The sequence below is a fragment of the Rhincodon typus genome, chromosome 17 (assembly GCF_021869965.1).
Source record: "Rhincodon typus isolate 14 chromosome 17, sRhiTyp1.1, whole genome shotgun sequence".
Classification (NCBI taxonomy): Eukaryota; Metazoa; Chordata; class Chondrichthyes; order Orectolobiformes; family Rhincodontidae; genus Rhincodon; species Rhincodon typus.
Window position 1 is genome coordinate 57,399,795 of NC_063348.1, and position 13,307 is coordinate 57,413,101.

Sequence of the window (13,307 nt, forward strand, 5' to 3'; positions counted from 1 at the left end):
CTCCCCAAAGATGGTGCCAGACCTGCTGAATTTCTCCATAAACTTCTGTTTTTGTTTATTTCAGATCTCCTACATGTGCAGTTTTGTTTTAGTTGAAAAGGAGATATTACTCGAACTAGACTAAAAATCAGCCAACTCAGGCAGGGCAAAAGGGACTCATTCATTTTCACCCTAAAATATTGACCTCTACAGAAACTTTACAATGATTTCACTTAGAAACCCAGAAACTTCCAGAGAACCAGGACAGAACCCCCTTTTCTGATGAAGGGTCTAGGCCCGAAACGTCAGCCTCTCTGCTCCTATGATGCTGCTTGGCCTGCTGTGTTCATCCAGCCCTGCACCTTGTTGTCTCGAACCCCCAAGGTCTGCATTGTGTACATCTTTAGGATTAAAATCTTCTCAAAAGATTACTTTATGAATTTCAGCACATACCCTCAATGCATGCTTTATTTCTAGAATCCATCCCTAGTTGATTGTGTACACGGGGGAATGAGGATGCTCTATCATGTTTACTTTTTGACGTGTGAGTAACCTCCATTGTTTCTTCTAACTTGAAATTTACCCAAAAGCCCGCATCATACTTGTCACTGAAAATCACGATACTCTAAAGGTTTAAAACATTCCCCTGCAAACACACATGGACAAAGGAGAGGTGAGATAGCACAAAAGTTATCCCAGCATCTTTCCCACATCATAATGAATATAAAAACAGAAAGGAGTAGAATTGATTAATCCAGCTACAGTTAGGATTCCTTTAGCAAAATACTTACTTGAATGGATTTTGCTGAAGTCCATGGTGTCGACCATTGTGGGCACGTGTGATCAGAGTGACCCTTTCACTGGTTGTCAGACCCAAGCAGAAAATCTAGAAGAGGCAGAAGCACTTTATAGTCTCTCAAATATTTTTGCGTTCAGTCCTGTCTGTTTAAAATGAACGTTTATTCAGAATGATGATTCAGCCTTTAAATAACTAATGAGAAATCCATTGATATGCATAACAGCAGTCATTACCTGGAACTTTCCACTGAATCAGATACAGAGACAGCGAGTGAGCCAGAGCGGGTGGTGGGAGGTGAGGGGGTGAGACAGACAGTTGGCTGGGGGGGGGGGGGGGGGGGGGGAGAGGTGGTGGCTGAGTCAGGCAAACAGGGAGGTGGGGAAGGCAGTCAAGGAGCGAGAGAACACAAGTCCAACAGGCAGAAATAATTATTTATACAGCAATTGTACAGAGAGTGTAATGAAATTAAACATGGTGCAGCTACACACTCAAAAGCTGGCTCTCAAATTTTCACATGCTGTTACGTATATTTTTTGTTTATTTACACACTTTGAGACTTAATGTGACTGTCTCAGTAACTGATGAAGAAAAATGGGTCACATTTGAAAGAAAGAGGGGCAAGGGTCTTTTTGTTTTCTAACTTTTCAGATTTCTTGGTCAATACATGACCACATGGATTCTCTATCCCAGAGGACTGTGCATGTTCCCGTGTTGACCATATTTATGGTTGGGATAGACAAATTCTTCATCTCCCAGAGTACCGAAGGATTGGGGAGGACCTCCACCTACAGGACCTCTCTGGTTTAAAGATAGCAGTCGGACCAATGAACAAGAATAAATTATCAATTGGAGAATGTGGGTCAGCAGTGACATGGTGGTAATGTCACTAGACTAGCAATCCAGAGACCCAGTCTAATGCCTGATGTTCTTTCAGAAAGGAAATCTGTCATTCCTACCTAGTCTGATCTACATGTGACTCCAGGCCCACAGCAATGTGGTTGACTCGTAACTACCTTTTAAAAGACCTCGCAAGCCAGTCAGTTCAAGGGCAGTTGAAATGAGCAATAAATGCTGGTGATGCCCACATCTCAGGAATATAATAAATGTCTCTCAATGCACTGGCTCCAAGAAGAATGCAACATTTTTATTGTTAGAAGAACGATGTGGCTGAGATTCTAGCATTGATTTTCTGAATGCAAGGATCAACAACAGGATAAAAAAAGAGCACTGAGGCCAATGTGATGATAGACTAATAAATTGATATTCTTGTTTTCAGCCAAATGAACATTGCACTTGGTTTGTGACTGGAACATACAGATGACGAGAGAAATTAAAAAGCTAACCTCAAAGAATGTAAATCCACCCAAAAAAAAGTGGGATACTTATGGTCACAAGAAATCCTGTACCAGTATGTGAAGGACATGAAGAATTCCAATTAAATATTACTAAATGTACTCATTAATTTAAAAAAACCTGAAGGCATAGACAACTGTTAAATCTCTCGTAGTAATAGCTGATATTTTGCCAAACACTGTGGGCCATTTAGATTTGACCATACTTAAAGATTTAAAGATTAAAGAAAGATAGGACACGTGTTTTCATAGTGTTAAAATAGACCACTACCATGGGCATCAATTAGTTACCAATCATTTGAACAGATAGTTTGCCAAACTTAATGTTAGGTCTTAATGAAGCGTAAAACATCAAATCACATTTAAAAATATTAATCACATCTTAATCACAATAGTGGAAAACAGAAATTAATTCATTTGATTGTACAGCTACAATTCTTAAAATACAAAAATAGTTGCATTGGAATGCTTTCATGAATGTATGTAATGTATATTAATACTTATCAAGAATTTTGATCTAACATTCGGCAATGGGTTAATTCCCGAAATATTGCCCACTTTTCTCAAGTATGTCAATAGCATCACAAGAAAAGACAAGTTATTGAACCTTCATATTGCACAAATTTAATTCCATGTCAAATCCAATGTTACTATCTTTACCTGATAGAGCTGGTTTAATAACAGGAATGTCACCCATGAAGAATGGAACACCACAAGAAGAAAAATCCATATTATCCATGGAGAGCATGAAATTATTTCGGTCAGGAATATCCACAGTCCATCCTTCTCATAGCTAGTTGAACAGTGCATGGACCAGTCTACAAGAGTAAAACAGTATATGGTTATTTCTTGAAATGCGTGCAGACAAGTATTCTGTACACCCAAGCCTTGACACAATAATCAAATTTTAATTATTAGTTGGCTAGACTTAATCATCAGCATTTCATGTCTATTTCCAAACTGAATTGCATAGTCCCTCAAGGGTATTTTGCTTCCAGGAGGACAAGTAATTAAGATCTCATATTAGGGTTAGATAATGCACAGTCAGCGTGCTCACAAACAGCTGCTTCTGGCAAAATCCACTTAAATATGCAGTATAAAATTTTAAACATCCACTCCAGCACACTAGCACTGTATGCTAGAAAATCCATGCAAATTACAAGTTCAAATGAAACATAATATAAAACAAACAGTTGCAGATTCTGGAGATCTGAAACAAACAAAAACAGAAATTGCTGGAGAAACTCAGCAGGTCTGGCAGCATCTGTGGAGAGAAGACAGTTAACATTTACAAGTCCAGTGAGGACTTGAAGTATTGAATCTGTTTCTCTCGACAGATGCTGCCAGACCTGCTGAGTTTCTCCAGATTAGGAAAAGGAGCTTGTTATTTATTGGCTTGAAGACAACACAGTCCTGAAGGTCTCCTGTGGTGCTGGGGTTACATACCTTTGAGCCAGAGGGTCTGGGTTCAAGTCCCACCTGCTCCAGAGATGTATAGTAACATCTCTGAACAGGTTGATTAGAAAATATTTACAACACTGCGCTGACAATGTTACACATGAGCAAAGCTGAGTCAGGCGGGAATGCTACGACTAAACCAAAGACTTGATGTCACATGGTTGCTAGAATGGTCATAGTCTCAAGGATTAGAAATCAGTCAATTGGTACTCAAACAAAATAATCTTTTTTTGGAGAGTTGCAAATCTTTGCAATTTTCTACCTTATAGGATTGTTGATGCCTATTTATCAAGTTTATTCAAGATTGAGAATCTTACAGAATTAATGGATCAGATCGGGGGAAGCGATGACCTAGTGGTAGTATCACTGGACTGTTAATCCAGAGACCCAGATAATGTTCTAGGAACCCAGGTTTAAATCCCGCCATGGCAGATGGTGGAATTTGAATTCAATAAAATATCTGGAATTAAGAATCTAATGATGATCATGAATCCATTGTCGATTGTTGGAAAAACCCATCTGCTTCACTAATGTCCTTCAGGGAAAGAAACTGCCATCCTTACTTGGTCCAACCTACATGCGACTCCAGACCCACAGCAATGTGGTTGACTCTTAACTGCCCTTTGGGCAATTAGGGATGGGCAATAAATGTTGCCTGGCCAGTGACACCTTCATCTCATGAACGAGTAAAGAAAAAAAGATCAAAGCTCTTCAGTTTTGCTTCATCTGTTGAAAATGGTGGTGGCCAATTAAACAAAATGGAGGTGCTGATCCCTAAAATTCTCCTCATCCTCAATGGTGGGGAATCCCAACACATCAGTGCAAACAACAAAGCTGAACTATTTGCAACTACCTTCAACCAAAAGTGCTGAGTGGATGATCCACCTCAGAGCTCCCTCCTGAGGTCCCCAGCATCACAGTGTCAATCTTCAGTCAACTTGATTAATTTCATGTGAAATCAAGAAATGGCAGAAGAGAATGGATGCAGCAAAGATTGACCCCTATCAATATCCCAGATGTAGTATTGAAGAATAACGCTCCTGAACAAAAACAAAGTTTCTGGAAAAGCTCAGCAGGTCTGGCAGCATCTGTGAGGGAGAAAACAGAGTTAACGTTTTGGGTCCAGTGATCCTTCCTCAGAACGCTCCTGAACTAGCTATGCTCTAAGTCAACCAGCTTCAAAACAGCTACAATGCAGAATATTTCACCAGGTATGCTCTGTCCAAAACAAAACAAGCAAAAATAATCCAGTCAATTACTACTTCAGACATCTCTTAATTATCAGCAAAGTGATAGTGCTTTTCCTATCATGTTGCACTCACATACCAATAACCTGCGCACTGATGCGCATCTTTGGAATTCTTCATAATCTTGGTCCAAATATGGGCTATTGGGCTGAACTTGAGAGGAAAAGAGAGGGACTGCCTTTAATCTCAAGATAGCATTTGACCGAATACGGCATCAAGAAACCTTAGCAAATATAGTCAACAGGAAGCAGGAGGAAACTCTGTTGATTGTAGTCATACCTAGCACAAAGAATGACAATTATGGATGCTGAAGGTCATCCACGTGAGCCAAGGATATCACTGCAGAAGAAGCTCAGAACAGCGTCCAAGGCCCTTCACCTGCTTCAAAAGACCTGAAGCAATCTATGCTCATATGCATCAAAATCTGAACAACATTCAGACTTTGGTTAACAGTTGAGATAGGAGTTGGTTGACGGAGGAATGGAAATGCACTCTTAACTTTGTAGGACAACAAAAAAAATTGCTAAAAAGAGAAACGGAGTCAAAGAATTTTAGAGTCATAGGGCCTGTCTCTGTGCTGTAGGCTGTTCGGCTGAAACTGGTCCAAGCTGAACACACTAACCCCATTTCCCTGCACTTCTAAACCTTTTTATTCCATGTATTCACCCAAATGCCTTTTAAATGTTGTTAATGTACTCACCTCAACCAGTTCCGCTGGCAGCTCGTTCCATATGCATATCACCCCGTGTAAAATAGTTGCCCCTCAGGTTCCCATTTATTCTTTTCCCTCTTGCCTTAAACTGATGCCCTTTAGTCCTCGTTTCCCCAGCCTTGGGAAAAAGACTGAGTGCATTCACTCTATCCATGTCTTTCATGATATTATACACTAAGAGATCCCCACTCAGTTTCCCACACTCTAAAGAAAACAAGTCCTAGCTTGTCCAACCTTTCCCAATAACTCAGTCCCTTGAGTCCTGGCAACATCCTTTTAAATATATTTTGCACTCCTTCCAGTTTAATAACATCCTTCCAATAGCAAGGTGACCAAAACTGAACACAATACTTCAAGTGCAGCCGCACCAACGTCCTGTACAGCTGCAACGTAACTTCCCAACTTCTATACTCAGTGCCCTGACTGATGAAGGCTAGTGTTCCAGAAGCCTTCTTCACTGCCCTGTCTACCTGTGACTCCATTTTCAGAGAACCAAGGATGTGAACTCCAAGGTTCCTCTGTTCCACTACACTCCTTAAAGCCCTGCCATTCACCATTAAACTCCTACCTTGATTTGACTTTCCAAATGCCACACCTCACACTTATCTATATTAAACTCTATTTGCCATTTCTCAGCAAACATCCCCAGCTGATCAAGTTCGTGTTGCAATTTCCGATAACGTTCCTCACTATCCACGATACCACCTATTTTAGTGTCATCCGCAAGCTTACTGATCATGCCTTGTACATTTTTCATCCAAATCATTGATACAGATAACGAACAGCAATGAGCCCAACACCGAACCCCGAGGCACACCATTAGTCATAGGCCTCCAGTCCGACAAGCATCCTTCTACTATTACCCTCTGCTTCCTACCACCAAGCCAATTGTGTATCCAACTTGCCAACTCTCCCTGGATTCCATGCGATCTAACCTTCCAGATAAGCCTGCCATGCGGAACCTTATCAAAGGCCTTACTGAAATCCATACTGCCCTGCCCTCATCAACCTCCTGGTCACTTCACCAAGAACCTCTAACAAATTTTAGAGACATATCTCCCATGCACAAAGCCATGCTGACTACTCTGACTCAAACCGTCTTTCTAATTGCATGTATATCTTATCCCTCAGAATCTTCTCAAGTAACTTACCTACCACAGATGTTAGGCTTACTGGTCTGTAATTCCCAGGTTTTTCTTTGCAGCCCTTCTTGAATAAGGGCACAACTTTCACTACTCTCCAGTCTTCCGGGACCTCACCCATGGCTAACAATGATGCAAATATATCAACCAGGGCCCCCACAATTCCTTCTCTAGGTTCTTGGATATATCTGATCTGGACCAGGAAATTTATCCACTTTCATACATTCTAATACTTCCAACACCTCCTCTACTGAGATATGGACTGTCCCAAAGATATTGCCACTAACTTCCCCAAGTTCCCAAGTCTTCATGTCTTTTTCCACAGTAAACACAGAGGAGAAATATTTATTGAGGTCCTTGCCCATCTCCTGTGGTTTCACACGTACATGTCCACTTTGGTCCTTGAGGGATCCTATTGTCTCTCTGGTTATTCTTTTTCTTTTAATATACTTAAAGAATCCCTTTGCATTCACCCTAATCTTCTCAGCCAAAGTTATCTCGTGTCCCGTTTTTGCCCCCCCCCCGATTTCCTTCTTTAGTAAACTTCTGTATCCCCCATACACCTCCAGGGATTCCCTTGTTCCCAGCTGCCTGTTCCTGAGCCATGCCTCCTTTTCTATGGTCAAAGCCTCAATATCTTGACATCCAGAGTTCCCTACTCCTGCCAACCTTGCCCTTCACCCTCAAAGGAACATATAGACATTATAGACATTCGGGGGTGGCTCAGTGGTTAGCATTGCTGCCTCACAGCACCAGGCACCCGGGTTTAATTCCACCCTCGGGCGACTGTCTGTGTGGAGTTTGCACATCCTCCCCGTGTCTGTGTGGGTTTCCACTGGGTGCTCCGGTTTCCTCCCACAAAGATGTGCAGGCTAGGTGGATTGGCCATGCTAAATTGCCCATAGTGTTCAGGGATGTGTAGATTAGGTGGGTTATAGGGGGATGGGTCTGGGTGGGATGCTCTGAGGGTCGGTGTGGACTTGTTGGGCCGAAGGGCCTGCTTCCACATTGTAGGGATTCTATGAAAAAAAAAGTGTGATAGCTAGAATTCAAAGGCCTCCCACTTGCCAGAGATCCCTTTGCCTGCAAGCTCCTGTCGAATTCCATCAAAATTTGCCTTGCTCCAATTTAGAACTTGAACCTGTGGATCAGTTTTGTCCTTCTCCGTAACTTTTTAAAATTAATAGAATTATGGTCACTGGTCCCAAAGTACTCCCCCACTGTCACCTCAGCCACCTGTTCTGCCCTATTTCCTAACAATAGGTGGAGTTTTGCCCCTTCCCGAGTAGGACCTTCTATATACTGCTTGAGGAAACTTTCCTGAATACATTTAAAAAATTCCACCCCATCTAAGTCCTTAACACTATGGCCCAGTCTATGTTAGGAAAATTAAAATCTCTGACAACCCTATTGCTCCTGCAAGTCTCCGCAGTCTCCCTGCGTATTTGTTCCTCTAATTCTCATTGACTATTTGGGGACCTATTGTACTACCCCAATAACGTCACCATCCCATTCTTATTTCTTAGCTCCACCTACAAAGCCTCACTGGATGATCCCTCAGTTATTTCATCTGATTACTGCTGTGATACTCCCCGTAATGGAAAATGCAACTCCCCATCCCCGCATTCCTCCATCTGTCCTGCCTAAAGCATCTGCATCCTGGTACCTTAAGCTGCCAGTCCTGTCCCTCCCTTAGTCATCTTTCTGTAAAGGCTATAATTTCCCAGCCCCACGTACCTATCCATGCCCTGAGTTCATCAGCCTTGCTTTTTTTGTCTTTATTCATTAAAGGGATGAGGACGTTGCTGGCTAGGCAGCATTTATTGCCCATCCCTAATTGCCCAAAGGGCAATTTAGAGTCAACCACATTGCTGTGGGTCTGGAGTCACATGTAGGCCAGACCAGATGAGGATGGCAGTTTCCTTCCCTAAACGGAGATTAGTGAACCAGGTGAGTTTTTCTGACAATCAACAATGGATTCATCGTTATCAAAAGACCCTTAATTCCAGATATTTTATTGAATTCAAATTCCACCATCTGCCGTGGTAGGATTCGAACCTGGGTCTCTGGATTAACAGCTCAGTGATAATACCACTAGACCATTGCCTCCCCTGTCAGCCCTCTGACATTGGAATAGATGCAATTTAATCCAACAGGCATTCCTTGATCCCTGTCCTGTTCCAGCCTAACCTATCTCTTGAACTTGCTGTTTCTGATTACTGTATCTCCTTCCAACCTCGCATTTGCCTCCCTACTGTTACCACGCCCCCCGCCCACCCCCACTCAATCTAGTTTAAACGCTCCCTTGCAGCACTAGCAAATCTGCCTGCTAGGGTATTGGCCCTTTTCCAGTTCAGGTGCAACCCGTCCCTCTTGAACAAGTCACCTCTGCCCCAGAGAAGATCGCAATGATCCAGGAATCTGAATCCCTGCCCCCGGAACCAATTCTTTAGCAATGCATATCCTCCTGTTCTTACCCTCAGTAGCATGTGGCACTGGAAGTAATCTGGAGATTACCACCGTTGAGGTCCTGGCTTTTAACCTTTTTCCTACCTATCTATAATCACTCCGCAGCACCTCATCACTATTTCTACCCACGTCATTTGTGTCAACAATTTTGTCTTGCACTCATCAGGACTGATGCAAGAATCCAGGCTTAGAGAGGGAACAGCAATTTAGCTGTGGAACAGCTGATTGGTTGTAACATTCCATACATTGCATCCTTCTCATGGAGGAAAGGATCACGAAGACTGCCAATGCCTGCTGCATTTCTCATAGCAACATCCTGACCAATTGGAGTCAATCTGACCGGCCTGAGTTATTTTCAGATGATTGACAGTTAACAGTTTATGCTGTATCACCATGCCAACCATGTTCAAACAGTCATCACCCTCTACATTCTGTATGAATTAGTGCTCCCTTTCTGACCAGTTTCTTGCATGTTTGTCCTGTTGAGTGCAACATGAAATTCTTTCACTTTGTGTGTCTTTTCATCTACATTTAAGTGAGTGGCACATCACCAAGACAGCATAGGATCACCTGAATACGATAATTCTGACACTGTGCCACTGAGAGCAAAATTAATTTTCACAATTTAAAGTTTTCTGTTTGCCTTTTGTACAACTATATGACAATTAGCACTTAATCACACTGCATGAGATTTGAATTGAGTATTTTGAAAACAGCATTATATTAATTAGAAAAAAAGGATGGTTGAAGAAAGTCACTTACACACAACAGTTCCATAGCCCATCCAGACAACTACTGTAAACAGGAAAAACAGGAAGCTAACAAAATACCGTTGATTCAATGCACCTGTGTAAAAAGAATAAAACCTGTGGTGAAAGAACTCAAAACAAGCAATTTAGATATTAACTTCAAGTAGTTTTCTACTGATTAATATTGCTTAGCAATCATTATAGCAGATAGCCTTCCTGTCCTTCTACAATCTTCAACATTACACAAAAATTATCTAGACTTATGTTCTAAAATAGCAAAGCTTCAACAAAGAAAGGATTAATGCTGGAGTCAAAGGAAAATGTTACACATTTGTAAGCTAACTGAAATATTCTGATTAAGTGGCAAAGGATTTGGATCCTAAGGTTTAAGGTAGCACACTGAATGATAGGGAGCAGAGATTTATTTATTATTTAATTAAAACATGATAAAAGGTGGCAGGGAAGGTGATGTTTTACAGTTTCAGAATGTGGGATTTCCTGAATACTAGTGTCATAGACATGAAAGTCTGCAGGTCCACATTTCGAGCAGCTTCAGCTCAGAGTTTGAACTGGAAGCCAAACTACAGAGAATACGGCACATTATGGAGGGGGAAAATGTCACCTGGACACTGTATAGCAGGAAGCGAGCAATTTTGGGTCCCATATCCAAGGAAGGATGTGCTGGCCTTGGAGGGGTTCCGGAGGAGTTTTACAATAATGATCCTGGAGATGAAGGGCTTATCATGTGAGGATTAGTTAAGTACTCGATGGAGTTTAGGAGAAGGAGACAGGATCTCACTGAAACTTAAAGAATACTGAGAGGCCTAGATAGAATAGAAATAGAAAAGACGCTTCCACTCGGAGGCGGGATTAGGATCTAGGCACAGCCTCAAAGTAAAGGGAACATCCTTTGGAACTGAGATGAAGAATTTCTTCAGCCAGAGGGTGGTTAATCTGTGGAACTCATTGCCACTGAAGGCCGTGGAGGACAAGTCATTGAGTATAGTTAACACAGAGATAGATAGGTTCCTGATTAGTCAGGGGACCAAGGGTTACGGGGAGAAAGCAGCAGAATGAGATTGAGAAACATAGGCTAGGTGGATTGGCCATGCTAAATTGCCTGTAGTGTTCAGGGATGTGTAGATTAGGGAGATGGGTCTGGGTGGGATGCTCCGAGGGTTGCTGTGGACTTGTTGGGCCGAAGGGCCTGTTTCCACACTGTAGGGATTCTATGATATCAACCATAAACGAATGGCAGAGCAGATACGATGGGCTGAATGGCCTAATTCTGTTCCTATATTTTATGGTTTATGGTTTAAGTGGTCACGTCACTTAGGTCTTCTAATTTGGTCACTGGTCAGAGAAAGGAGGGTGCAGCTGCAAGTGAGGCTGCTTGGTGACCCAGAGGGCAGGAGTACAGGAGCATCAGCCTTTACAATTATTCAATAAGTTTGAGGTTCTCTTGCTTTGTTTTGGATGACAGCAAGGGATGAGCTTGTCAAATGAGGGAAAATGAAAGGAATACAAGTCATAGCAGGTAACAGAACAGTGAGGGTGACTCACACTGTTCTATGCAGCAAAAAGCAAGAGTCCAGAAGACAATGTAGTGTCCCCAGTTCCAGGGTCTGGGACATCTGCTCAGGGCTGGAAAAAAAAACAAGGGCAAGGGGGAGCATTAATCATCATAGCCCAGGTAGATACTAATGACATAGGTAGGACCACAAAAGTGTTTCTCCATAGTTAGTACGAGGAGATAAACACTAAATTAAGCAGAACCTCAAAAGTAATCATCTCTGGATTATTAACTGAGCTACCTGAGCATAGGGCAAATAAGATTAGAGAAAGGAGTGTCTGGTTCATAGACTAGTGAGGTAGAAATGAGTTCCAGTTCATCAGGAACTGGCACCAGCATAGGGAAAGTGAAGTTTACACTGTTAGGACAGTCTTGACCTGAACCATTATGAACTATAATGGAAGCAGCACTCCAGTGAGTCATGTAAGTGGGAAAGTCGATAGGGTTTTAAATTAAATGGTGGAGGCAAGGCACCAAATTAGGGAAGATGTGGGAAATTAACAAGATGAGGCAAGGCAAGAAAAAAAGGTACTAGTATGGGAAATGGAAATGGAAAATAGCCATGATAGGAAGGGTTTAATTGTACATATCAAGGAGTAACCAAAAGATAAAGCTAGAGATTACAAAATAATAAGGGTAAAACTAACAGTTCTGAATCTGAATGCACACTGCATTGAAACAAAACAGATAAACATACAACACAAATAGAATTCAAAAAGTACAATCTGATAGCCACTACAGAGAAATGGCTGCAGAATCACAAATTATTGAAAGCTACATGACATTTAGGAAGGACAGAAAGCTAGGAAAAAGTAGAGGGGGGCTCTGTTAATTCATGATGGTATTAGCACAATAATGAGGTATGACTTAAATTAAGGAAACCAGAATATAGAAGCACTGGATGGTGCTTAACAAAGAAATAGTAGGGGTTCTCAGAAAAATCATGGAGGATGTTAAAATCCATATACCTAGTAGAAAAACCAGATCAGCAAGGTATCCTACCTGTGGAGTTCATCGAATTTTATTGGGATCGTTTCCAAGAAGAACATGTTCTGAAGCCAGAAAGCAGGCTATACCCAATATGGTACAGTACAATGAGATAAGATTAATTAGTGACCTCTTAGGAATGGCATCCCTAGGGAGCAGTGACCATAATATATGATTGAATTCTACAATTTAGCTTGAAAGAGAGAATGTGCCCAATACTAATACTTAAGCTTGAACAGCAGCAGTTGTAATGGAATGAAAACAGAGCTACCTAAAGTGAGCTTGTAAATTAGGTTAAGGGATAGATCAACAGACAGATACAGTGGCAGGTATCCAAGGGAATATATAAAATAGATACGTTTAGCAAGAATAGTTCCAAAGGGAGGCCTCACCGTCTGTGGTTAACTAAAACATTTGAAGATAGTACCAAACTTTTAAAAAAAATATATAATAATGTAAAGACTCGTGGCAGATCAGAAGATCGCACAGAATATTAAAAAACTGCAAAGAATAACTTAAGTGAAAAAAAGGGAAAAGTTAAAGTATGACAGGGATCTAGTCAGAAATGCAAAAAAAAGTAGCAAGACTATCTGTACGTGTGTAGATGAGCTTTGGTAAGACAGAAAGTCAGTCTGGGGAATTACTGATGGAAAATAAGAAGGTGACAGATGAACTCAAGAGATGTTTTGCTTTAGCTTTCACTATACAGGGTATAAGTGACATCCCAGAAATGGCTGCAACTAATCAAATGGGAAGGAGGAAATCAAGAAAATTCCACTTCCACAGCGATTGGGAATCGTTACTGAGCAAATTTTTGCAGCAACTGGTTGACAAGCCCCT

General features: G+C 41.5%; 1 protein-coding gene across 1 annotated transcript in view; it reads right to left on the bottom strand.

Annotated features, from left to right (window-relative positions):
• Positions 1–13,307, bottom strand: part of LOC109915225 (zinc finger DHHC-type palmitoyltransferase 13) — a 50,484-nt gene that overhangs the window by 1,565 nt on the left and 35,612 nt on the right. Inside the window, exons 14-16 of the mRNA XM_048607167.1 lie at positions 9,921–10,004; positions 2,791–2,948; positions 771–865 (exon numbers count right to left, since the gene is read on the bottom strand). Of these exons, the coding sequence (XP_048463124.1) occupies positions 771–865; positions 2,791–2,948; positions 9,921–10,004 (337 nt within the window). The remainder of the gene's footprint in view (positions 1–770; positions 866–2,790; positions 2,949–9,920; positions 10,005–13,307) is intronic.